This window comes from Zophobas morio, unplaced genomic scaffold (assembly GCF_036711695.1).
Source record: "Zophobas morio isolate AGI-343-1 ecotype UQ-CSIRO unplaced genomic scaffold, CSIRO_AGI_Zmor_V1 ptg000026l, whole genome shotgun sequence".
In the NCBI taxonomy this organism is placed as follows: domain Eukaryota; kingdom Metazoa; phylum Arthropoda; class Insecta; order Coleoptera; family Tenebrionidae; genus Zophobas; species Zophobas morio.
In genome coordinates this window covers 13,796,558-13,821,649 of record NW_026972131.1, presented here as the reverse complement: position 1 = coordinate 13,821,649, position 25,092 = coordinate 13,796,558, and the positions used below count along the sequence as shown (strand labels likewise).

General features: G+C 36.6%; 2 protein-coding genes across 9 annotated transcripts in view; one reads left to right on the top strand and one right to left on the bottom strand.

The window, feature by feature from the left end:
* The window catches only part of LOC135136509 (ecdysone receptor-like), a 168,774-nt gene that overhangs the window by 117,268 nt on the left and 26,414 nt on the right, over positions 1-25,092 (bottom strand). For both annotated transcript variants that reach the window (XM_064065831.1, XM_064065832.1), the window contains exon 2: positions 442-574. The gene's annotated coding sequence lies outside the window, so the exon portion shown is untranslated. The remainder of the gene's footprint in view (positions 1-441; positions 575-25,092) is intronic.
* LOC135136511 (uncharacterized) lies at positions 570-5,633 on the top strand. Of its 7 annotated transcripts, none has more exons than XM_064065838.1 (9): positions 570-1,111; positions 1,161-1,564; positions 1,617-1,715; positions 1,770-2,102; positions 3,886-4,438; positions 4,526-4,851; positions 4,934-5,001; positions 5,062-5,358; positions 5,407-5,633. In XM_064065838.1, the coding sequence occupies exons 2-7, from the start codon at positions 1,192-1,194 to the stop codon at positions 4,984-4,986; spliced, it is 1,737 nt and encodes a 578-aa protein (XP_063921908.1). In that variant the 5' UTR covers positions 570-1,111; positions 1,161-1,191; the 3' UTR covers positions 4,987-5,001; positions 5,062-5,358; positions 5,407-5,633. The 7 variants fall into 7 exon arrangements, with proteins under 7 accessions (XP_063921908.1, XP_063921910.1, XP_063921907.1 ...); XM_064065840.1 differs by having other exon boundaries at positions 4,934-5,018; XM_064065837.1 differs by having other exon boundaries at positions 1,168-1,564; positions 4,934-5,358.

Here is a 25,092-nt window from a genome sequence, read left to right as displayed (position 1 = left end):
TTTGCTAATAATTGAAGTTCGCCACAAAAGCCATAATCGCGAAGATTTTATGGCGAGAACGCGTAAACTCAATTTACGGCATCGCTAATATGCTTATCTCGTTTCTTTTATTATCGCTTTGGTCTTGGCCCACTTAGCAGCACTACACCAAATTTTTCAGGCGCACTTTTTTCGGGAGCAACGCTTATTGTCTCGACTCTACATATTTTTAAATGTCCTATAAATAAGCGTCCTTTCGGAGGCCGGCGATAGGTGAGCGGGCTTTTGCTTATAAATCGCTTTGGGCCGGACCTACGCGAACGTAAATCACGGTGGAGCTTCCCTTTACCACGAGATAACGACGACCAAGGCGAAAACAATTTCCACGTGATGTCATCGGCAATTTCGACAAATTAACTATTTACCATCGGGCGCGTGGGATAGCAAATAAAAGCGTCTTACCTTTCCCGGCGACGTTGCACAACCTCGAACAACCTCTTATTGAACACTAGATCACAAAGCGAAGGGCTACGGAAACACGATCTGGTGGTCTCGGGGGTTCCACTCAGGTCAGCTTTCCATCATGCAAGACACCCTGCAACAACATGCAGCCGATAAATCGAGAAAACACCGACAACGCTTCCTTGTCAGCATCGAAAAACACTGGAATTAATTTCGCCATATTTTTCTCGCAAACATAAACAAGCCACTTTTTAGGTCAGCGCTCTATTATCAGATAATGCGGCGCGCGGATAAGTGATAACGACTCCCTTTGTCTCGGCAAGGCCGAAACAAGCTCTTAATTTTAGAAAACACTAAAAGGAGCATGGGACGCAGTGTTGCAACTTAAAAAAGTTTAGTTCCTTATCAAAAAATTTTAGTGAGATTCGATGGTCACTAAAGAAAAGGCGGGAAACGTTAACAGATGACAGATCTCGACTTCGCAGTAATTATAAATTCTGATAACAATATTATAATTTTGTGATTATACATATTATATATACTATAATTGCAAGTGTTCTGTGATTGTAACTGGCAGCAGAGATATTCACATCTTCCGACTTCCTGTGATTGCTGGGACCTGCGACTGTTCTGTCTTTAGACTGCAATAGCACGTAGTTTTACGCTCCAGGTAATTTACAAACATATAATTATCAAATACTGGTCATTTAAGCTTACAGACAGTAGACAGTTTTATTAGAGCAATACAACATGGATCACCCGGATCAAGTATCATCAGAAACGTGTATACACTGTGGAAAAAAATTTGCCAATTGCAAGCTAAAAAATCGACATATCAAAAGAATACATGGCATTGTTATAGAAAACTCTCGGAGGTGTCACGTTTTATGCCCATTGTGTAAAGAAGGAAACATTTTAAAGACTTATGAAAATTTACGGAATCATATTGAAGAAATTCACAAGGTAAGTATAGAACATGTAAAGTTTGAATTCTGTAGCGAACAACAATATGAAGACTGGAGAAATGCCGAAAAAGTGGATACAAATTATGCAAAATATAGAACAAACTCATGTAAGAGTTACAAAACTATAAATTATGAGTGTAACAGAAGCAATACCAAGGGTAAAATAAGCGTTCTCTATGTAATTGCAGATATGATGAATTGAGTTTTTAGGATATGGAAGCAACTACTGTAAAAGAACTGAAAAAGCTGGTGGCACAATAAAAATACATGGAGTGTGTCCTTCAAAGTTAATTGTTAAGATTTATAATGGTAAAATTTGTTAATCAGTTTAGAAAAATGAAGTTTAATTATATTATTATCTAGATGGAAAGATAACTGTTGACTATTGGAAAACTCATGTTGGCCATCAAAAAGATGAATTAAGAAGTAAGCATTTGTCAGCAGTAGAGAAGAATATGGTGATTGAAAAATTAAAGTCTGGTGTATCAGTAGACAGAATTTTAGAAGATGCAAGAAAACTAGAAATGCCTAAATTGGAACGAATAAATTTGTTAAATAGAAAAGACGTTGCATATTTATCCACTAAACACAATATTGAAGGAAGAAGAGATAAAAATGAAATGGTAGCAGCTGCTTTGAAAGTTAGAGAATGGAATAGAGAAGGCAAAAATTTTGCATTTTTCTTCAAACCGGAAGGTAATTAGGGATTATCATCTTTCTGTCTATTGTATTGTCGACATGAAAATTGAAAAGGTTTTTTGATACTTCTTTATAGTGGTGATGGAATTTAAATAATTTGGTTGCTTTTTTTAGTTAATATTATGTATATTTCAATTTCACTATTTTTTGGTTTTACGGCTCAGCGTTTAAAATTTCTTAGGTTCTATCATGTGAACAAAAAAATTGGTCGAAAATTGTTTGGACAGAACTTCCCTCGTTCCTGAAATACAATGGAACATATCCAGCATTTTCGAATCGAGTTTTTTCTTTACACAATTTTGTGAAAACGTCATCAACATTTTTGCAAGGACATGTATATCAACATCAGTGCAGTGTAATACTAATAATAATAATAGTGTGTTCCAAAAATTTTCTGGGAAAATGGAGTGAACCGTTCCTAATTTAGTCAATAAAATAACTTGACTCATTCATTAATTTTTTTGAGCCACCTGTATAACCATATCAAAAAAATATGAATGCAATGATAAATCACAGGTAAAAACTCTTCATACATATTTTGCACATTCTAGGTACAATTTATTTGGCAAAATTTTAAGATGACGTCATCAATTTTTTTCGAGGGGATAAGTAAATATATTTTGATTAAACATTTTTCATGAGTACGAAGAAATAGGTCTACCTTTTCTGTCTCTGACCGTCTGTCTGTCTGGTGTTACGGATTTTTATTAAACAGATAATCTCCGAAAGTACTTTGCCGCTTGTTTTCAAATTTTCTATTTATATTAGGAGTATCATGTAGATAGTAAAACGCTAACCAAAATTTGTCTAATCATCCCCACCAATATTGTAAAGACGTCACTTCAAAATTGTACATAGTAAATGCGTTTTAAATTGTTTAAAATAACATAGTCCTATACATGTAGTTTATGATTCCGTGTTGTTTTTTTTACTCGAAACGTCCAGATTTTTGAAAAAAAAAAATCAAAATTATGTAACAACATTTTGCAATTTAATTTTGAATCTGGAAAACCGAATCCTTTGAAATCTTGCAGATGTGTTAAAGTTATGATAAGCATGATAACTTTTTAATCAAAGTATATTTGCCTATCCCCTCCAAAAAATTGATGATATCAGCTCAAAATTTTGCTGAATATATCCTACCTAAAATGCTCAAAAACAGTCTACATTTGTAATTTAGCACTTACATTACTGTTTTACATTACCTTATACCCGGTGACTGAAAAAAAAATGTTTACTTAATTAATTGGTCCTCTCTTCTGTGTTGAAGAGACAAAATCAATCAAATATCAGTTTCTTTTAATACATATGCATGCATTTAATGCCACCGTTACGTACTTCAATGCCGGCGCTGATATGATATGACGTGCTAATGGTCAAATTCGTTCATAGCATAAACATAAACAACACTGTTAAAGTTAAACAAGTACTAGGAATTAAGAACACATTGTTTCCAACTGATTATTTGCTTTAAATATATTTCATATTGTCCGCATTTGTTCAGACCGTGCCCGCTTGGAATTTACATCCTCGAGGCGCAGGGATTGAGGGCGTGTTATTTACCCTTCTGAAGCGAGGGAAGTTCTGTCAAAATAACCTTCGACCAATTTTTTTATTATTCACATGATGCATGTTATGTTGTCCAACATTTATTGTACTGTTTAATAATATATTTTTGTACAAAAATGATATTTTTTCGCTTTGTTGGGAAGTAACTATTTCTCTATTCTTGGTGGTGGTGGTGGTGGTATTATTTATGTTGGTGATGGTTTTATCATAGGAGAGACTCATGATATTCTCAAGAAAGAAGATTTTGCTTTAGCCTTTATGAACTCTGCAATGGAAGACAAACTTCGAAATTTCACGACGATTGTTTGCATGGATGGTACACATGGGACAAACAAAAAAGGACTGGACTTAACAATTATGCTGATTAAAGATGATAGAAATGCAGGATTCCCAGTTGCTTTCTTTTTATCAAATCGTTTAGACCAACAAGTACAAGAAGTGTTTTTAGGTGCTCTTAGGATAAAAATGCAGCAGGATATTAAACCTGAATATTTTATGAGTGATGACGATCCCAAGTATTACAATGCATGGATTAAAGTGATGACAAACAAACCACAAAGACTTTTGTGTTCATGGCACATTGTAAAGAACTGGAATATCCAAGGAAAAAAAATCCATGATGTTACAATGAGAAAACAAATGAAGCAAGAAATGAAAAGAATTTTAAATGAGACTAATGAGAAAAAATTTATTGAATTGAAGGATGCATATCTGAACAAGCTGCAAGAAGCAAATGAGCTGGATTTTGCAAATTATCTTTTAAGGTACCTTTAGTTTTGTAAATATAAGTAATTATCATAATATTATAAATAATAATAGTTTTATATTGACCAAAACATACTTTGTTTTAGGTATTATTTTCAGGATGAAGACAGGATTCGAATGTGGGCCCATTGCTATAGAAAAAATGCTGGAATCAATACCAATATGGCTATAGAGAGTCTTAATAATTTATTGAAGACTAATCAGTTAAAAAGTAGAACAAGAGTAACAACAGAAAAATTACTAGACACAATTGAAGACTTGGTGGAGATAAAAATGTGGCAGAGGATTTTCAGTATTGAAAGGCCTAACGCTAACAATTACCAGGACAGAATTATCATTAAAGCACACAAGGAAGCTCACAGAATAAAAAACAAAATAGAAGTAACTGAAAAACAGCTAGGAGGATTCCAAGTTAAGTCTTCAAAAAATGACAATTTCTATAATGTTAATTTAAAACAAATATGTGAGAGTGAATGTAAAACATTATTTTGCAGAGTGTGCAAAATATGTATCCATCGATATCAGTGTGATTGCCCAGAATACATGATAAAAAATTCCATGTGTAAGCATGTGCACTTGGTATGTATGTATGAGGAGCGGAAGGGTACTAATTCTGTTCTAGATGAAGCTGCTGAAGTTCTGGGACAAAACTCGCAAATTAGGATCCATCATCAAGAAGAAATTTCCCAATTTTTAAAAGAAAAAATGACGCAAGAGGAAGTGGATGAAGTGACTGAACCAAATTGGAGAATAGTTACAGAAAAACATTTAACAAACTGGATACACAACTTAAACGATGAAACTTTTGTCAGTTTTTGGAAGGACATACAAGGGATTATGAGAAAAGCAGATGAAAAAAGTAACACAACAACCACTAAGCGAAAAATGGAAAAGCAGGAGTACTTCCCTACAAAAAAACGTAAAAAAGCATAAAGCACTTTTTTCAAAATTGAATATATCCTTTTAGGAATGCAGGCGAACAGAAGTGATTCATAAATGAAGAAATGGAGAAAATATTGACAAATGGTGAAAAGAAGAAATTATGTTAAGAGATATTGTTTAACATTAAATTTGTCGTTCAAATTATTATAGATTTCGTATAAAATGTAATTTAGTAATTTGTTTATGATTCTGTTAATATATTTAGTCTTCTAAATTAAATGAGTAAAATAAAGTTTTTATTTACGAATAGAATATGAGCACCAGCTTGTTATTTCTAAAATTTAAAACCTTAATTGTTAGCAAATAATGAACTAATGATTTATGGTAAGTTTTCATACTGAAGATATTTCGAGTTCGAGATGAACATCAAAAGTACCAAAACGTCAAACTCTTCAATATTTGCAGTATAGTCACTTGACTTTTAGGTAAATAACTAAAAATTGTAAAATCCCCTAGCACGTCCCCGGCTCCTTTTAGTGTAGCCTCTTAATTTTTGCGCAAAATCGTCTATAGTAATACACGGTCCTCTGTTTTCGGCGTTTTCGGAGGACGTTGCCCACCGAACAACGCGTTGAGTGTTTGTATTGTGGTAGTCCGGTGGAACGGACGATCGTTAGCGTCACTGGCAAAGTGGGACGGTGCTTCGATCGAGGTCATGCGGGTGTCGTTGATATTTATACGTTGCTTCTGTGTAATGCGGGCCACATTTTTCCAACCGAATATTTCACATTTTTATTGGCGACTTAATAAGTGACACCGTGATATTATTGCGGGGTTGGCTAATGACGAGGCGTTTGTGGCACGAAGGCTTCGATCGGTTTCGAGGAAAACATGCGTGTAAAAAATAATTCAACGACCTCCAAAACGCAATTAAGGGTCAAACTCGTTTTACGCGGCTATAAAAATGTAATGGAGACGGCCTCGCACGAAGACAGTTTTATTTTTCAAAATCTGTACAGTCGGACGCTTTTCCTTCCCGCGGACGAAATTTCCGCCTTGCCAACGTAATAGAGATAAGTGACGTTTGATTCTCGTGTAATTGCAGGGTCGAGCGAGGCGACCCGGTCACGCCTGGCTAGGTTTTCAGCTTAAGGCTCGATTACACCCTGAAATCCTTGTCTTGATGGAGCGCCTTATTATTCATGATCCTGAAAGACGTCACGACGTGTGCCTTCGTTTGACGCACATTAGGACAGGATGTAATTATTTCATTACATCGACTTGATTACGCTGTGCTCTTTTGATGTTTTTGAGACGTCTTTACATATTAATGGAACTCGCGCAATGTCGACCAGACAAATTGGATCCTTAGTCAACATGCACAACCCCTCCTTGAGGCTTTTTGAGGTGTGTCTATAATTAGGGCTGATGTTTGTTTTACAACGGGGTACAAATTGGAATGAACGTCTTGTTTAATGTAGATTTGTGTGCGCACGCAAAGCGAGCATTATGTTGACAAATTTAAATATACATTTCTGAAATTTTTTTCAAAAGCGGCTTCAATCGAAAAGTCGTTTGAGGATTAAGCCGGAATTTAATTCGCGTTCGGGTTTTTTTTGTTATTATTTTCACTTGCGTCGAAAAATGCTAATGAGGTTTGAAGGAGTCATTGAAAGGTTTCAGTTCTTGTAATTAGCGAAACAAACAAGAATTAATAAGTTGCTCTCTCGTAATTGAGAGAATGGAGTGCAACGGCGTGAGACATCGTCGTCAAAATGACACAAAAATTGGCAAAATGCCTAGACTGACTAGACTTTTAAAAAACTCTCATTACACGAGGCAAAATTGTACTTATTATCCAAAGTAAAGCTAAATTTATCTCTCTATTTATAAACAAAAATCTGAAATTTTAAAAACGACGTGGACTTATTAATAGACGCTGGAAGATGGACAGCCGGAATTATTTTTTAAAGTCTATCCTGTTACCACGATTAGTTTGCTCATAAAAAAATTATTATAAAATCTGTCGCCAATGTTACCATCAATTTAACAGTCCGGTTAGAAAAATGTCATCACGAACGTGTTTAATTTGACAGAACGAATCTCAAATCTAACGCCTTGGGAAAGCTTTCGCCAATTTATTGACGTAAACGTTACACACCGAGCCGCAGGCGAGGTTTACCGTCACATGAGAAAAAACAACCGGCAAAGTTTTAAACGCTCGTACAAGCATTAAAACCAACCCGCAGGTGCGCTGTCTGATATATTTAAGTAAAACAAATGATGTACCCTCACCTGCGACTCACACTATGGTGGTAAGAAACAATGTGCATATTTGTGATATTTTTTAACGCTCGCCTGCGGCTCGCAATTTTTTCAACGTCCGACTGTAAAAGTGGCTTTTTAAAGTACTTGCACTTTTTACGTGTTGCGTTCATTTTTTACGATCGCTTGAGGTTAGAGACGGTGTTTACGACCGAGCCGTAGGCGAGATTTACCTTTTATTTATGAGCACAAAAGTGAACACGAAAATACCTTTCTTTTCACTTGCTTCATTGTCTCCGCAAATTTATAGATTTCTTTGAACTTTATTTCTTGATCTGTACCCCACAACGTGTTATTCGATTATTTTTTGAATTTTTTTCCTTAACATATACAGTTTCCTTTCAACAACATGTACTTTAAAAACATGTTTCAGATGATAGTTTCTTCTAGAGAAATAAGCATTTTGCAACAAACTCCCCCCTTCGGGGCTTGTATTTTGCCTTTTTTTTTTCCTTAATACTTGTCTTTTTACGACAAGAAAGTTTACAAGGGTAAATTTGTGGAAAAGTGTAAGGGATAAAATTTACCATTTTAAACATGTTTTCAGTTTCTTTTTATGGCGAAAAAATAATATATACAATAAGAAGAAAAAAATGCAAAACATAAGCCCCACCCACCCACCCTATCTCAGTTCTGACGCTTTTTCTTTGTTCGTCGTTAGTCAAGAGGGGCGGAGCTTAATTGCAAAATCCAAATTTTCTTACAAATGATAATATCATTCTAAACGTGTTTAGTGTCTTGGAATAAAAAAATCATTACAATTGAGATTGGGTGGGTGGGCGGGGTTTATATTTATTTATTAATTATATCTCAATTCTCAATCGTGATGAATTTTCCACTCGTTGTCAGGCTGAGGGGCGAATCCTAATTACGAATTCCATATTTCCTGTTTTAAGCACGATTTAAGTTACTTGTTGCGAAAAAAAAACTACGAATTTTAAGAAAATCAGGCAAAATATAAGCCCCACCCACCCACCCCATCTCAATTGTGATGACTTTCTTTATTCATTGTGAGTCAAGAGGGTGGAGCTTAAAATCCATATTTCTCTACAACAAATTATCATGTGAAACATGTTTGTCTTGTATCGTGTACCTATGTATATTAAGAAAAAATTAAAGCCGAAGAATAAGCCCCGCCCATACCCGCCCTGGTCTAAACATGTAACAATAGCCTAATTACAAAATCCAAACTTTCTTACAAAAATTGGCCATTTTAAACGTGGTTAAATATCTAGGAATAAAAAAAAATATTACAATTGAGATTGGGTGGGTGGGCGGGGTTTATATTTATTTATTTATTATATCTCAATTCTCAATCGTAATGAATTTTCCACTCGTTGTCAGGCTGAGGGGCGGATCCTAATTACAAATTCCATATTACCTATTTTAAACACGTTTTAAGTTTCTTGTTGCGAAAAGAAGACTTCGAATATTAAGAAAAAAAAAGAAAAATATAAGCCCCGCCCACCCACCCCATCTCAATTGTGATGATATTCGTTATTCATCGTCAACCAAGAGGGTGAAGCTTAAAATCCCTATTTCTCTACAACAAATTATCATGTAAAACATGTTTGTGTTGTATAGTGTACCTACGTATATTAAGAAAAAATTAAAGCCGGAGATTAACCCCGCCCATACCCGCCCTGGTGTAAATATGTAGTAATTGCCTAAATGCAAAATCCATATTTTCCTACAAAAATTTGCCATTTTAAACGTGTTTAAGTGTCTTGGAATAAAAAAAAATCATTACAATTGAGATTGGGTGGGTGGGGTTTATATTTATTTATTTATTATATCTCAATTCTCAATCGTGATGAATTTTCCACTCGTTGTCAGGCTGAGGGGCGGATCCTAATTACGAATTCCATATTTCCTATTTTAAACACGGTTTAAGTTTCTTGTTGCGAAAAGAAGACTTCGAATATTAAGAAAAAAAGGCAAAATATTAGCCCCGCCCACCCACCCCATCTCAATTGTGAGACTTTCTTTATTCATCGTGAGTCAAGAGGGTAGAACTTAAAATCCTTATTTCTCTACAACAAATTACCATGTAAAACATGTCTATGTTGTATCGTGTACCTATGTATATTAAGAAAAAATTAAAGCCGAAGATTAAGCCCCGCCCATACCCGCCCTGGTGCAAATATGTAGTAATTGCCTAAATGTAAAATCCATACTTTCCTACACAAATTTATCATTTTAAACGTGATTAAGTGTCTTGGAATAAAAAAAAATCATTACAATTGAGATCGGGTGGGTGGGCGGGGTTTATATTTATTTATTAATTATATCGCATTTCTCAATCGTGATGAATTTTTCCATTCGTTGTCAAACTGAGGGGCGGAGCGTAATTACGAATTCCATATTGTGATGACTTTCTTTATTCATCCTGAGCCAAGAGGGTGGTCATGTAAAACATGTGTTTGAGTATCGTATTGTTCAAAGAATATGAATATTAAGTAAAAAATAAAGTCAAAAAATAAGCCCCACCCATACCCATCGCCACAAAAAAAAACTAATAAACTCTAATAAATTCCTGGATAAAAGATTACCTTGAACTTATTTTAATTGAAGAAAACGTTTTTCTGCTAATTTATAATATTATAAAATTTTATTTTGCGATTTGCCTCTCAAATGTATTTTTTTCTTAATGTAAAACCTTCTCGGGGGTCCCAACTGTCTTTTTTAAAAATGTAAAACCTTCTCGGAGGCCCTATTTGTCTTTTTTAAAAATGTAAAACCTTCTCGGGGGTCCCAAATATATCATTTTAACAATGTGAAATCTTCTCGGAAGTCCCAAATGTATCTTTTTAACAATGTGAAATCTTCTCGGGAGTCGGAACTGTCTTTTTTTAAGAATGTGAAACCTTCTCAGGGGTCCCAATTGTTTTTTTTTTTAAGAATGTGAAACCTTCTCGAGATCCCAACTGTTTTTTTTTTTAATGTGAAACCGTCCCGGAGGTCCCAATTGTCTTTTTTAAAAATGTAAAACCTTCTCGGGGTTCCCAATTGTCTTTTTCAAAAATGTAAAATCTTCTCGGGGGCGCCAAACGTCAATTTTTTTAATGTGAAATCTTCTCGGGAGTCGGAATTGTCTTTTTTTAAGAATGTGAAACAGTCTCAGGGGTCCCAAATGTCTTTTTCAAGAATGTGAAACCTTCTCGGGGGTCCCAACTGTCTTTTTTAAAAATGTAAAGACTTCTCGAGCGCCCTAAATGTCTTTTTAATGTGAAACCTTCTCGGGGGCCCAAGTGACTTTTTTAAAGAATATTAAATCTTCTCAGGGCTCTCAACTGTTTTTTTTTTATTACACTGTTTTTACTGGATAGAGGTTATTACGAAAAAGTAAAATTCCGCAAAATAAAATTTTGTAATTTTTCAGAGAAACAATATTTGTTGGACTGTACTTCAGAAGCGAGGGAAGTTCTGTTGACATAACTTTCGACCAATTTTTGACGATCGCTTAGATTAGAGATAGTGTTTACGACCGAGCCGTAGGCGAGATTTACTTTTTTCTTTAAGAGCACAATATGACATATCTTTCTCTTCACTTGCTTCATTGTCTCCACAGTTTTACAGAGCAATAAAAGTACAGGTTGTGGTGTAATTTTCATTTCTTTGAACTTTATTTCTTGATCTGCACCCAACTTTTTGTGTTATTCTAGCTTTTCCCGAACGTAAATTAAGGACGTATTGTAATAAAGTCAATAATCATCCCCACCAACAACTTGATGACGTCATTTATAAAAGAGCGCGCTCCTGTACTTGTGGTTTATGGACTCGCCTTGAGATCAAGATAAAGTAAAATCCAAGAACTGTCAAAATCGCTGTTCCATAATTAAGCAATGATCACAATCAAACCGTTCCAAGACCTTGTATTTAAAAAACTTTCGGCGAACAATAACGTCTTTAAAATAGTCCGTGATGTTCTTAGTGTACTGAAATAGACGTGATTTGATTAAAATACCAAAGAAGAGCCTCATAAATCCGAAACACATCACTTCATATTAAAGTCGGAATAATGAAGCAATTTGTTCGGGCATTAAGTAAGGAAGGAAATTGTTTTAAATATATTTGCCCGAAATTTCCATCTCCTACATATGAAAAAGCAAAGACTGGCGTGAAATTACATTTTCAGCACGCTCGTGTGGATTAAAGTCGGGCAAATTTGGAAAAGACGAAAGAAAAACGAGATGAGAGGTTTCATCAGCACACAAACAAAGAAAAAAAGTAATTGAAAAATGGGATCTTAATAACGCCGGTTTCGAAATTGACGTCATCAGCAGCGATTTTGTACTTTTACGTTTTCTCGACCTTTCGTACTCGTAGATTAGCTCTTGGGCCTGTTGTGTTGAAATAAATAATCGAATTTGGCGTGTTTTTGGTGTTACTTTCACTGACATTTCGTCCACCTGTACCGATCGAGTGTTTCGGCTGCCAACGTCGGTTTACTGCACCCAGTGTTGTGTCTTTCGACACGTCCACGTAACCAACGAATCAAAGCTCGCCGTCTATTCTAGTCCGCGAAGAATTCAAATCACTGGAAGCAGCCAGCTAAAAAGTAGCGAGTGTAACCAGCGACCACAACAATCTAATCTGGTTTCGTTGACCCAAATTTTTTAATGGCTGTCCAAGATAAACGCGCGACCGACGTCAATCGGTCTTTTTCCGTGCGGGAGACAACACCGAGTGGTCGGCGGCTTCTGCGGCGTCCTAGTGCACCCAGGGCGCCTCACATCTGTTACACAATTCGTCCTTGCTCCGTCCCACGTTTTCGTTAACATTCATTACAGTCTGTATTCCCGGCAGAGGTCACTCAGAAATTTCCATTTTTTCCAATTGAAATTTATTCGACGACACACGAATTCTGGCGCGAAAGGTATCAAGGCCAATGTCGGCGGGGGAATTTTTTAGGGTACAAGGCAGGGTTCAAGCTATATTCGTGTTCCCTCGTTATTTCTCGAATCGATATTGCGGCTAACTTGTTCGCATGTAAATAATGAAAATGGAATCGATAAAGCGGCAATGCCCCTGTTACACGTATAACAATTGACATAATTCCGACTTTGACGGCTGCTCCGCCCACCTAAGGTCGCACGACACCCGGGAAAATTCCGACGCCGGACTGCGCGGACAGACCGACGGACGGCTTGCGAAATTTCCTCCGCTGCAAGAACCACTCGTGCGAGCCACGTGATTGCAAAAGAATTTGTCACTTTTGCAACGTTATCGGGCAAGCATGACGCGGGTTGCAAGAAAATAAGTAAATAGCGAATTGTCGTGACATGCAACTAATTCCAGGACGTCTGGCCGAGTCGGAGCATTATCGCGTTTCTTGAAATTTTTCGACTGGGAATCGTTCCGCCTCGGGTTCGAGCTACTTTCATCTCTGGGTAAGCCCTCTCGTCGTTCACGTCGAATGCTGATTGCTGGTCGAAGAGGGTTTTCTGCTTTCCCTATCCTTTCCGTCCGTAAAGATAAGACGTTGATGTTTCTCTGGTTTTCCGCTATCATATTCTTTATATCGTGCCTGTCTATATGCCCTTGCTAATTCGCAAGGGAAATATTTACGTTCCCACTTCAAAAGCCGTTTCGCTTTTATTCAACAATATTCCTCAAATTTTCTAAGGCTTTCAGACGGCTCCGGGTTGAGCTTTATGGACTGTTCTACCCCATCCGGTTTTATTTTTTACACAAAGCCGACGTACTTGTGAGTGAATGCTAATCAAATCAACTTGTTTCTTAAAGTGTATGAAGCGTTAATTAAAAAATACCAACCCAGTTTCGGGTTAGGAGCTTAGCGTTCTTGAAGTGAATTACAGGATAACCGAACCCGAAGCTAATTATTTCGGATCACATTTTCCATCCCGCGAAGTTCGGAGACGCTTGTGTACTTTGCGGATTTTCCTACACACGTAAATCAATAACATCAGTTTTTGTTTGTGTTTTTGTGTCATTATTAAATTCCAATTTCGTATCACCTTCTTCGCTGTGAAAACTATTTTCAAAATTTTAAAACCATTATCAAATTCTAGAATTATACATATATAAATTTTAAATACACCCCACGAATGGCTATTTTAGTTTTTTCTTAATGTTTCATGACCTCAAGTGTACGAAAAAATAGGTCCCCCGTTTCCTTCCTTCCGTCCGTCTGTCTGTGTCTATATTTCTAAGACAGGTACTCCGAAACTGCTAGATTGATTGTTTTTACTAACTTTACAGACTAGAGTATTTTAGGTTTGTCTAATCATCCCCACTAACAATGGGATGACGTCACCTCAAAATCTTGCGTCGAAACCTTTGTTTAATTTAGCTCCTGTTTGTGATTCTTCTTTTATTCTCCTCGTCTACGTCTTTTGTTCGTATTGATTTTTTATTCCCATCTTAATTTTTTTGTGCATTCTCGATTTTCAATTTTTTATTTGCAATGTTTCATTTCAGTTTTTATTTTCTTTATTTTTTCAAAGTTCCGTTTTTATCATTTTTGTTTTTTCAATTTTTCGTTTCTTCAATTGTTCAACCGTAAATGTGCAAAATATGATCATTCTATACTTGTAATTTATCAATACATTCATATTTTTTAGATTTGTTTATACAGGGTGTCAGAAAAAAATTAATGAATCAATCAATTTATTTTATTGAATAAAACAAGAATTGCAAAAATCAATACTTTGAAATCTTGCAGATGTTTCAGAATTATTGTAAGTATGTAAACAAATATATCTGTTTATTCCACCCAAGAAATTGATGACGTCATCTGAAAATTTAGCCGAATAAATTGTGCCCAAAATGTGCAAAATATGATGAGTTTTTACTTGTGATTTATCATTGCATTCATATTTTTTAGATTTGCCCCCTGACATTTGCCAAAATTAGTCTTATCTTAGCAAGTACTAGCCCCGCCCACCCGCCCTCTATTTTCTTACAGGGTATGACATTTGCCAAATCAGTTTTGTCTTAATAAAACTACTAGCCCCGCCCACCCACCCCCTCGTTTCTCAGAGTATTGTGATTTGCCAAAATCAGTTTTATCTTAGCAAAAACTAGCATCTTAGCAAATGACATACGTTTTAAGAAAATAGGGGGTGGGTGGGCGGGGCTAGTGCTTGCTAAAATAAGACTTATTTTGGCAAATAACATACCCTCTGAGAAAAAAGGGGGCGGGTGGGTGGGGATAGTTTTTGCTAAGATAAGACTAATTTTGGCAAATGGCATATCCTCTGAGAAAATAGAGGGCGAGTGGGCGGGGCTAGTACTTGTTAAGATAAGACTTATTTTGGCAGATAACATAGCCTCTAAGAAAAGAGGGAGCGGGTGGGCGGGGCTAGCATTTGCTAAGATAAAACAAACTTATTTTGAAATTTCACGAATTTTCAATTTTTCTTTTTTTTCTATCTTTTCATTTGCAATTTTTCGTTTCGGTTCATTTTCTTTATTTTTACAATTTTTACTTTCCAATGTTTGGATTTTTTTCAAAGTTTCATTTCTTCAATTTTTGATTTATCATATTTTTGGCTTTCATTTTAAATAGATATGTAACAATGATTACAATTTTTTAAATTTTCGTAGGACTAGTCCCGCCCAGCCGCCCTCTATTTTCTTACAGGGTATGACATTTGCCAAATCAGTTTTATCTTAATAAAAGTACTAACCCCGCCCACCCACCCCCTCGTTTCTCGGAGGATTGTGATTTGCCAAAATCAGTTTTATCTTAGCAAATACTAGCATTTTAGCAAATGACATAGCTTTTAAGAAAATAGAGGGCGGATGGGCGGGGCTACTACTTGATAAGATAAGACTTATTTTTGCAAATAACACATCCTCTGAGAAAATAAGGGGCGGATGGGAGGGGTTAATACTTGCTAAGATTAGATTTATTTCGGCGAATGACATCCTCTGAGAAAATAGAGGGCGGGTGGGCGGGATTAGTTCTTCCTAAGATAAGACTTATTTTGGCAGATAACATAGCCTCCGAGGAAAGAGGGGCGGGTGGGCGGGGCTAGCATCTGCTAAGATAAGACAAACTTATTTTGAAATTTCACGAGTTTTCAATTTTTCATTTTTTTCTATCTTTTCATTTGCAATTTTTCGTTTCGGTTTATTTTCTTTATTTTTTCAATTTTTGCTTTCTAATTTTTTGATTTTTTTCAATGTTTCATTTCTTCAATTTTTGATTTATCATATTTCTGGTTTTCATTTTAAATAGATATGTAATAATGATTACAATTTTTAAAATTTCCCTAGGACTAGTAACGCCCACCCGCCCTCTATTTTCTTACAGGGTATGACATTTGCCAAATCAGTTTTATATTACTAAAAGTACTAGCCCCGCCCACCCACCCCCTAGTTTCTCAGAGGATTGTGATTTGCCAAAATCGGTTTTATCTTAGCAAATACTAGCATTTTAGTAAACGACATACCTTTTAAGAAAATAGAGCGCGGGTGGGCGGGGCTAATACTTGCTAAGATAAGATTTATTTTGGCAAATGACATATCCTTTGAGAAAATAGGGGGCGGGTGGGCGGGGCTAATACTTGCTAAGATTAGATTTATTTTGGCAGATAACATGGCCTCTGAGAAAAGAGAGGGCGGGTGGGCGGGGCTAGCATTTAGTAAGATAAAACAAACTTATTTTGAAATTTCACAAATTTTCAATTTTTCATTTTTTTCTATCTTTTCATTTACAATTTTTCGTTTCGGTTTAATTTCTTTATTTTTTCAATTTTTCCTTTCCAATTTTTGAATTTTTTTCAATGTTTCGTTTCTTCAATTTTTGATTTATCGTACCTCTGGTTTTCATTTTAAATAGATATGTAACAATGATTACAATTTTTTTAATTTTCCGCCTTTTCCATTTACGATTTTAGGATTTTTCGATTTTGAATTTTTTAATTTCTCGATTTTTTTACAGTTTTCTTTCTTTCCAACTTTTTGGATTCATTAACTTTTTCAATTTTTCAGTTACACAATTTATGTGTTTTTCAATGTTTTTAATTTTTCGTTTTTTCTAATTTCGTTTGGCCGATTTTTTGGTTTTTGAAGAAATGGAAAAACCGAAAGTGGGCAAAAATCGAAAAAACGAAATATTGTAAAATCGAAATATCGAAAATTAAAAAAAATCGAAAAATCGGACAACTCGAAATCCAAAAATTGAAAAATTGGAAAATGGAAGAATTGAAAAATCAAAGATTGAAAATTTGAAAAATTAAATAAACGAAAAATTTGAATTTGAGAACCTGGCAAGTCCAAGAATATATTAAACGAAAAATTGAAAATCTTTGGTGAGGAACTGAAAAACTGGAAAAATTAAAATTGGGAAAAACGAAAAACAACAATATCAAAAAATTGTAAAGTCGAAGAAAACGGAAATACGAAAAATTTTTATATCAAAAAATTGATTATGGTTTGTACGATTTCAGTGCATTCAGTTTTGCAATTTCAGAGTTAATAAAAACAATTAAACATCGAGAAAACATGAAAGTGGCAAGTTACCCGATACTTGATTACAATATAAATTTAAAAAAATCACCCTCTTTTTGTAGCTTTTATTATGGGTTTTTAATACCATTGTTGTGCCTTTTGACCTTTCATCTTTTCTTTGCTTTTGTATGCATTTTTACCATTTCTGTGCTTTTTCCTGGCGTCTTTTATGTCCTCTTGTTGCCTAATTTTTTAAGACGGTTAGAAAGTATTCTAATAATGTCGATATTAATTAGACATATAATTTCCGAAACTACTGGACCGATCGGCGTCCAATTTTGTACGTATTTTAGAAATATATAGACTATAAGACGCTAACGAGAATTTGCCGACTCATCCCCACCAAAAATTGATGACGTCGCTTCAAAATTTTGTAACGGAAAAACGCGCAAAGCTAAATTTTATATTATAAGTAAAAATTGAGCCTTTGAAATATCTTGCATTTATGCGCTCGCCTACGGCTTGCATGTTCATCACAGACCGAGCCGCAGGCGAGACATTTTGCTCGTACTTCTCCTGTCGTAAAGGTAAGTCACTGAGCAGATCTCCTAATATACCACTACAAAAATGGCTTCATATACGCTCGCCTACGCCTCGTACGCTCGTCATAAGAAAAGTTGCAGACACTATCAAGTAAATAATAAAATTACTTTGGGAGATATGTGCATGTTCGTACCACTTTTTATGCGCCCGCCTGCGGCTTGCATACTATTAGAAGACCGAGCCGTAGGCGAGGTTTATCATCGCATACAGTAAAAAACACCCTTTTTCCATAGTTTTTGCCGCTTTTAGAACGTTGTTTATTTTGTGACGGTATTATATTCGACTCTGTATTTTTTAAGGTTTTTTTTTACTTTACTTAAAATTCTTTGCTTGAAGAGAATTTTATATTCACGTAAAAGTCTGTATCCATGAACAGATTCCGCAATTTCGCTTCACAACACGTCGCGTAATTCGTAGGTACTTGGGTTTTCCGAACTTTTCCCAGCACACGTCGCAAAAAGTACGACTTAATTGGCCCGAAGACGGATTCCATTCCGTGCCAGAGCCTCGTCTACAAAGCCGGCAATTACCCGATTCCGAGGCGATTAAACAGACATTTTCTTGTATCCTTCCATCAAATAGAGCCCCTTTGTTCCCTTCTCGTCTTGTCGGATTAAACCGTGAATTGTTATCAAGTCTCGGTGCTTTTTGCGCGCATAACGGAATCTCGTTCTATTCTCGGCTTTCCAATTTTAACGTTTCCCTGGTTCGCCGCTAACCCGAATGAATGGACAAAAATGATAAATTTTTCATTCAAGCTCCTCTGTAAAGAGTATCGAACGGTCAAGGGTCAGAGTACCTATATTTACGCCATTCGTCACCCGCTCGACCGCTATTACGATCATTATTTCACGGTGCGTACAAACACGGCACGCAATTCTTGCGCCTACACATCCATCCAAACAAACAGACGACATCCAATTACTTGCTCGGGATGATTGAGTAAATTGATCGGAAAGTTGGGGAAATTGGGAGATCCTCGGGGATGCGCCAAATATTGACATAATACGGGCACCTAGGGTTGGCGGGTGCGCCCTTAATGCGGCGGATGCCGGGACAATCAAGGAAAAAGGAGATCATTACGCAACTACAAGATCCATCTGCGACTGTTTACCGCGGCTAAATTTAGACGGGCTAAAACGGAACTCAAACGGAATGCACATTTAAAAATACGAAGACCCATTAGCGTCATCATCGTGAAGAATAACGCGGAAAGAGTGGAACTGGGCCGGCATCCTTGAATTTGGCCCCGTTTATCGGCCGGAGGTGGGCAGATTACTTCGACAACGCGCCGCCAACAAGTGGGCAAGGTTCGCCCGAAAAAATCTTCACGCTTTGGCGGAAACTTGAGTACCGTTTACACGGAGATTTGCCACCATGTGGTTCCTTCAACCATCGAGACATTTTCTCGGTTCTAGGTCTATGTTAATCCACTTGTTTTTCAACCTCTACCTTTCTTACTTTAATTTTTTTTACTTTTTTACGTTACTTTCTAGGTCTTTTCTTTTCTTACTTCTACCATAGAGAAAGTTCTATTCTTTGTCCTTATTTTTAATTTTCTAATTTCCTTACACATTTTTTTTTCTGAAATCTGTTTCTTCATTTGATTTTTAGTTAATTTTACATTTTCTTTCATATTTAAAGTATTTTATAAAATTTAAATAACATTTACTATGTAAAATGTTGAGATGACATCATCACAGAGTTAATGGGGATGATCAGACAAATTTTAGTTACCGTTTCAGCACATACACCATATTTCTAAAATACATGTAAAATTTGACAAAAATCGGTCCGGTAGTTTCAAAGATTATGTGTCTACTAGAAACGACACAAACGACAGACAGACGGAAATAGGAGATCTATTTTTGTATACTCTAGGCCCCATGAAACCTCAAGAAAACACGAATGGGGACAATTTTAAAGAAATTTAAGAACAGAAGTGAATATGACACCAGAAAAATTCTGATTGAGAACGAAGAGAAAAAGAAACATTCGGAAGTCATGCAAAATTTGTAGATATACCAAATCATCACAATTGAGACAGGGTGGGTAGGTGGGGTTTATATTTTGCCTCTGTATATGTTTAAAATGGTGCATTTTTGTGGTGAAAGATGGATTTTGCAATTATGCTCCGCCCCTCGGTCTGACCACCAATAAAAAATTCATCACAATTGAGATTGGGGCGGATGGGTGGGGCTTACTTTTTGTCCATTTTTTCTTAACATATATAGTTATTTGTTATTGTTATGTAAAAGCATGTTTCATATAATTGTTTCTTGAAGAGAAATCAGAATTTTGCAATAAACTCCGCCCTTTGGCTCACGACGAATAAGAAAATTCATCACAATTGAGATGAGGGTGGGTGGGCGGGGTTTGTATTCTGTCTTTTTTTTCTTAATATGAGTAGGTACTTTTCTTTTCACGACAAAAAACTGAAAACTTTTTAAAAAGGGTAAATTTGTAGAAAAGTGTATGGGATCAAATTTACCATTTTAAACATGTTTTCAGTTTCCTGTTATGGAAAAAAAACAATATATAATAAAAATAAAAAACAATGCAAAACATAAGCCCCACCCACCCACCCTGTCTCAATTGTGACGCTTTTACTTTATTCGTCGTGAGTCAAGCGGGGCGGAGCTTAGCTGCAAAATTCGTATTTTTCTACAAGAATTACCATGTGAAACATGTTCTTCAGTGATGGTGTTGCTCGGAGAAAACTATATGTATTAAGGTAAAAAAAATAAGCCCCACCCATCCGTCTGGATCGCAATCGTGATGAATTTTCCATTCGTTGTCAGACTGATGGGCGGAGCGTAATTACAAAATCTATATTTCCTGTTTCAAACACGTTTTAAGTTTCTTGTTGCGAAAAGAAGACTACCAATATTAAGAAAAAAAAGCAAAATATAAGCCCCGCCCACCCACCCTGTCTCAATTGTGATGAATTTCTTTATTCATCGTGAGCCAAGAGGGTGGAGCTTAAAATCCTTATTTCTCTACAAGAAATTATTATGTAAAACATCTTTTTGAGTATCGTGTTGTTCAAAGAATACTAGTATAATATATTAAGTAAAAAATAAAGCCAAAGATTAAGCTCCGCCCACTAAAAGCTATTAAATTTAATAAATTCATGGATAAAAGATTATCTTGAACACATTTTAACTGACTAAAACAAATTGGTCGAAAGTTGTTTCAACAGCACTTCCCTCGCTCTTGAAATAGAATGAAACAAAAAATAACACACAATCATTTTAGGAATTTAACTCGTTACTATGGAAACTTGCTATTTAACACCTTTCAATTTTAACTAGTTTTTACAACATTTATTAATAGAAGCAAATTCAGTCTTATCTTAGCAAGAACTAGCCCCGCCCACCCGCCCCTTATTTTCTCAGAGGATATGTTATTTGCCAAAATAAATCTTATCTTAGCACGTACTAGCCCCGCCCACCCACCCTCTATTTTCTCGGAGGATATGTCATTTGCCAAATTAAATCTTATCTTAGCAACTACTAGCCCCGCCCACCCACCCTCTATTTTCTTCAAAGGTATGTCATGTGCTAAAATGCTAGTATTTGCCACGATAAGAGCGATTTTGCCAAATGACACAATCTTCTGAAAAACTAGGGGGTGGGTGGGCGGGGTTAGTACTTTTATTAAGATAAAACTGATTTGGCAAATGTCATACCCTGTAAGATAATAAAGGGCGGGTGGGCGGGGCTAGTCCTAGGAAAATTAAAAAAATTGTAATCATTGTTACATATCTATTTAAAATGAAAACCAGAAATATGATCAAAAATTGAAGAAACGAAACATTGAAAAAAATCCAAAAATTGGAAAGCAAAAATTGAAAAAAATAAAGAAAATAAACCGAAACGAAACATTGCAAATGAAAAGATAGAAAAAAATGAAAATTGAAAACTCGCGAAATTTCAAAATAAGTTTGTTTTATCTTAGCAAATGCTAGCCCTGCCGACCCGCCCCCTCTTTTCTCAGAGGATATATCATTCGCCAAAATAAATCTAATCTTAGCAAGTATTAGCCCCGCCCACCCGCCCCCTATTTTCTCAGAGGATATGTCATTTGCCAAAATAAGTCTTATCTTAGCAAGTATTAGCCCCGCCCACCCGCCCCCTATTTTCTCAGAGGATGTCATTTGCCAAAATAAATCTTATCTTAGCAAGTACTAGCCCCGCCCACCCGCCCTCTATTTTCTTAAAAGGTATGTCATTTGCTCAAATGCTAGTATTTGCTAAGATAAAACTGATTTTGGCAAATCACAATCCTCTGAAAAACTAGGGGGTGGGTGGGCGGGGCTAGTACTTTTAGTAAGATAAAACTGATTTGGCAAATGTCATACCCTGTAAGAAAATAGAGGGCGGGTGGGCGGGGCTAGTCCTACGAAAATTTAAAAAATTGTAATCATTGTTACATATTTATTTAAAATGAAAGCCAGAAATATGATAAATCAAAAATTGAAGAAATGAAACATTGAAAAAAATCCAAACATTGGAAAGCAAAAATTGAAAAAATAAAGAAAATAAACCGAAACGAAAAATTGCAAATGAAAAGATAGAAAAAAATGAAAAATTGAAAATTCGTGAAATTTCAAAACTAGTTTTTTTTATCTTAGCAAATGCTAACCCCGCCCACCCGCCCCCTCTTTTCTCAGAAGCTATGTTATCTGCCAAAATAAGTCTTATCTTAGCAAGTACTAACCCCGCCCACCCGCCCTCTATTTTCTCAGAGGATGTCATTCGCCAAAATAAATCTTATCTTAGCAAGTATTACCCCGCCCACCCGCCCCGTATTTTCTCAAAGGATGTGTCATTTGCCAAAATAAGTCTTATCTTAGCAAGTACTAGCCCCGCCCACCCGCCCTCTATTTTCTTAAAAGTTATGTCATTTGCTAAAATGCTAGTATTTGCTAAAATAAAACTGATTTTGGCAAATCACAATCCTCTGAGAAACGAGGGGGTGGGTGGGTGGGGTTAGTACTTTTATTAAGATAAAACTGATTTTGGCAAAAGGTCATACCCTCTGAGAAAATAGGGGGCAAATCTAAAAAATATGAATACAATAAATCACAAGTAAAAACTCATCATATTTTGCACATTTTGGGTGGAATTTATTCGGCAAAATTTTGAGATGACGTCATCAATTTCTTGTGGGGAATAAATAGATATATTTAGAGATGATTAGAAAAATTTTGGTGAGCGTTTTGCCATCTACATGATATTCCTAATATAAATACAAAATTTGACAACAATCGACCCAGTACTTTCGGAGATTATCTCTAATAAAAATCCGGGACGGCAGACAGATGGACAGACAGACGAAAATAAGAGACCTATTTCTACGTACTCTAGGGGTCATGAAAGGTCGAGAAAACGTAAAAGTAGAGAGTCGGCCCACGGTTTTGATTACAATACTTCCTTGGCTTACGCTCGGGAAGTAAAAAGGTACTAAAAAGGTGTCACAGAAGACAAAAAGTTAAAAAAGGGTAAAAAAGGTTGATATGCAAAATTCTGAGGTGACGTCGTACCATTGTTGGTGGGGATAATTAGACAAATTTTGTTTTTACCATTTGAATGAAAATGGCAATTTATAAATACAGAGTGTTAAAAAAAATGACGCACCAACTCTATGACCCGTTCAAGACAATTTATGGAGCAGGGAATAATTTGAACACTACTTTTGCCCAAATGTATAAAAATATAGTCCTTCAATTTTTTTTTTCCGAAATTTAACCATATTTTAATTCACTACTGTCTGAAATCTATTGAATTTTCATTACTCAAATTAATTTTTGTAGTTTTCCCACCCTGGACAAAATCTACAAGAATGAGTGTGACAGAGTACGCAAGTAGCAAAATGATTTTGGCACTTGTTACATACAACATTTTTTCTAAACCTGAGCATTCTTCGCTGTAAATGTATCAAAAATTTCCTTCTGATTTATTTTTTGTTCGCTCTATTCTGTCTAGTAGTTTTCCCTGCCCCCATGTATGGATTTTCCGCGGCCGGCACTCTCGCTTTCGCAGCGCAAGAATGCCGCCCCCGACCCTTATCAAGCCGCCGCCGCGTTCCGGTGCATTTTCGTTGACGATCGGCCGAACGGATCGAAATGCGGCACGCATGTGCGTAGCCTCCCTTCTGATAACGTGGAAAAAGCGTGGGTGTGGAGTACGCATGGGACAGAACCGGCGTACGAGAGAAAGGGGGAAGGCGGGCGGAGAGAGGGCGCCCAAAACGGATCGGCTGCAGGCTGGCTGCACCATCTGACCCACTTTCCCGGATAAGAAGGAACAGAAGCGGAGATACGCCGGGAATGCGGGAATTTCCACCCCGGAATCGGGGGCCAAGGTCCCCCCGCCGCTCCTGCAGGGATAATCGCATCACAATAGCAAATCTAGTCCAGCCGGTATTTTCGCAATAATTGGGTAATTTACCGCCCTCCGATCCGGCGTAAACAATGTCGTTAGAAATCGGACCGCCTACGGGTCGGCTTTTCTCGGAAAACCAGCTAGCTCCCTTGTTATTCCCGCCCCTCGATCACGCTTTTCGTCGGTTTGTGCACTTTTGGCCGGCGCACACAGAAAATGTGTCAAGTCGGATTTTTGCTACGGTTTTCACCCACATTTCGGCGAAACTGCGCCTCAGGTCGGAGCCAGAGATTTTTTTTTAACCTCGGCCATTCGCATGGATACGTGGGCTTTGTTATTGAAATGGGTTTCAATGACGCACTATTACATCGCGCGCTAGTTCGCCGACACTGGATCGGCGTCAGGTGGGCCTGGATATAAATAAAAAAACATTGAGTGCAGGTACAGAGGGATTTTGATGTCACTGCTGCCGGACGGACCCCTGAGCAGCACCCATGTAAAAATATCGTACACCCGTTGTCAAATGTCAAGCGATAGCCGAGGTCGCCCGATACCGACTTAAAAAAACTCCCATAGTGTCGCAAATTTTATTTATACAACGTCGCTTTGATTACAAATATTATGACTTGGCGCACCACAATCAGTGAACTCATGTACTGAAAAACAGTATGTACGCATGAGCTTGCGTTCGGGAAGGTAGAAGAGGCATGGGACCATCACGTGATTGGCAACTTTTCGCAATAATTTGGAGTCGTCCTTGGGTTGAATTTCGTCCCATATATGGTCTAATGGGAATACTTTCGTTGAATACCGAAAGCAGCGACCATGTCTGGAAACGAGAAAGGGGAGCTCCGTGGATTTCTAATTTCCATTACAAAAACCGCGGATTTATTATTGCACCGTGGGAAAAGCTGATCTAGCTACAATGTTAACACTTTTTGCAATCGCCATTCAAAGACACTATTTTATTTTACTGCACCGGAAATTAAGTCGCAATCAATAAGTCGTTAAAAAAAAACTTGTTCGATGAT

What these genes read in the sequence shown, in the direction of transcription:
- LOC135136511 (XM_064065837.1), top strand. Translation starts at nt 1,192, where the DNA reads ATGGATCACCCGGATCAAGTATCATCAGAAACGTGTATACACTGTGGA. An exon ending in ATTTTTCTTCAAACCGGAAG is followed by an intron (nt 2,103 to 3,885) that starts GTAATTAGGGAT and finishes GTTTTATCATAG; the next exon opens with GAGAGACTCATGATATTCTC. An exon ending in TTTGCAAATTATCTTTTAAG is followed by an intron (nt 4,439 to 4,525) that starts GTACCTTTAGTT and finishes ACTTTGTTTTAG; the next exon opens with GTATTATTTTCAGGATGAAG.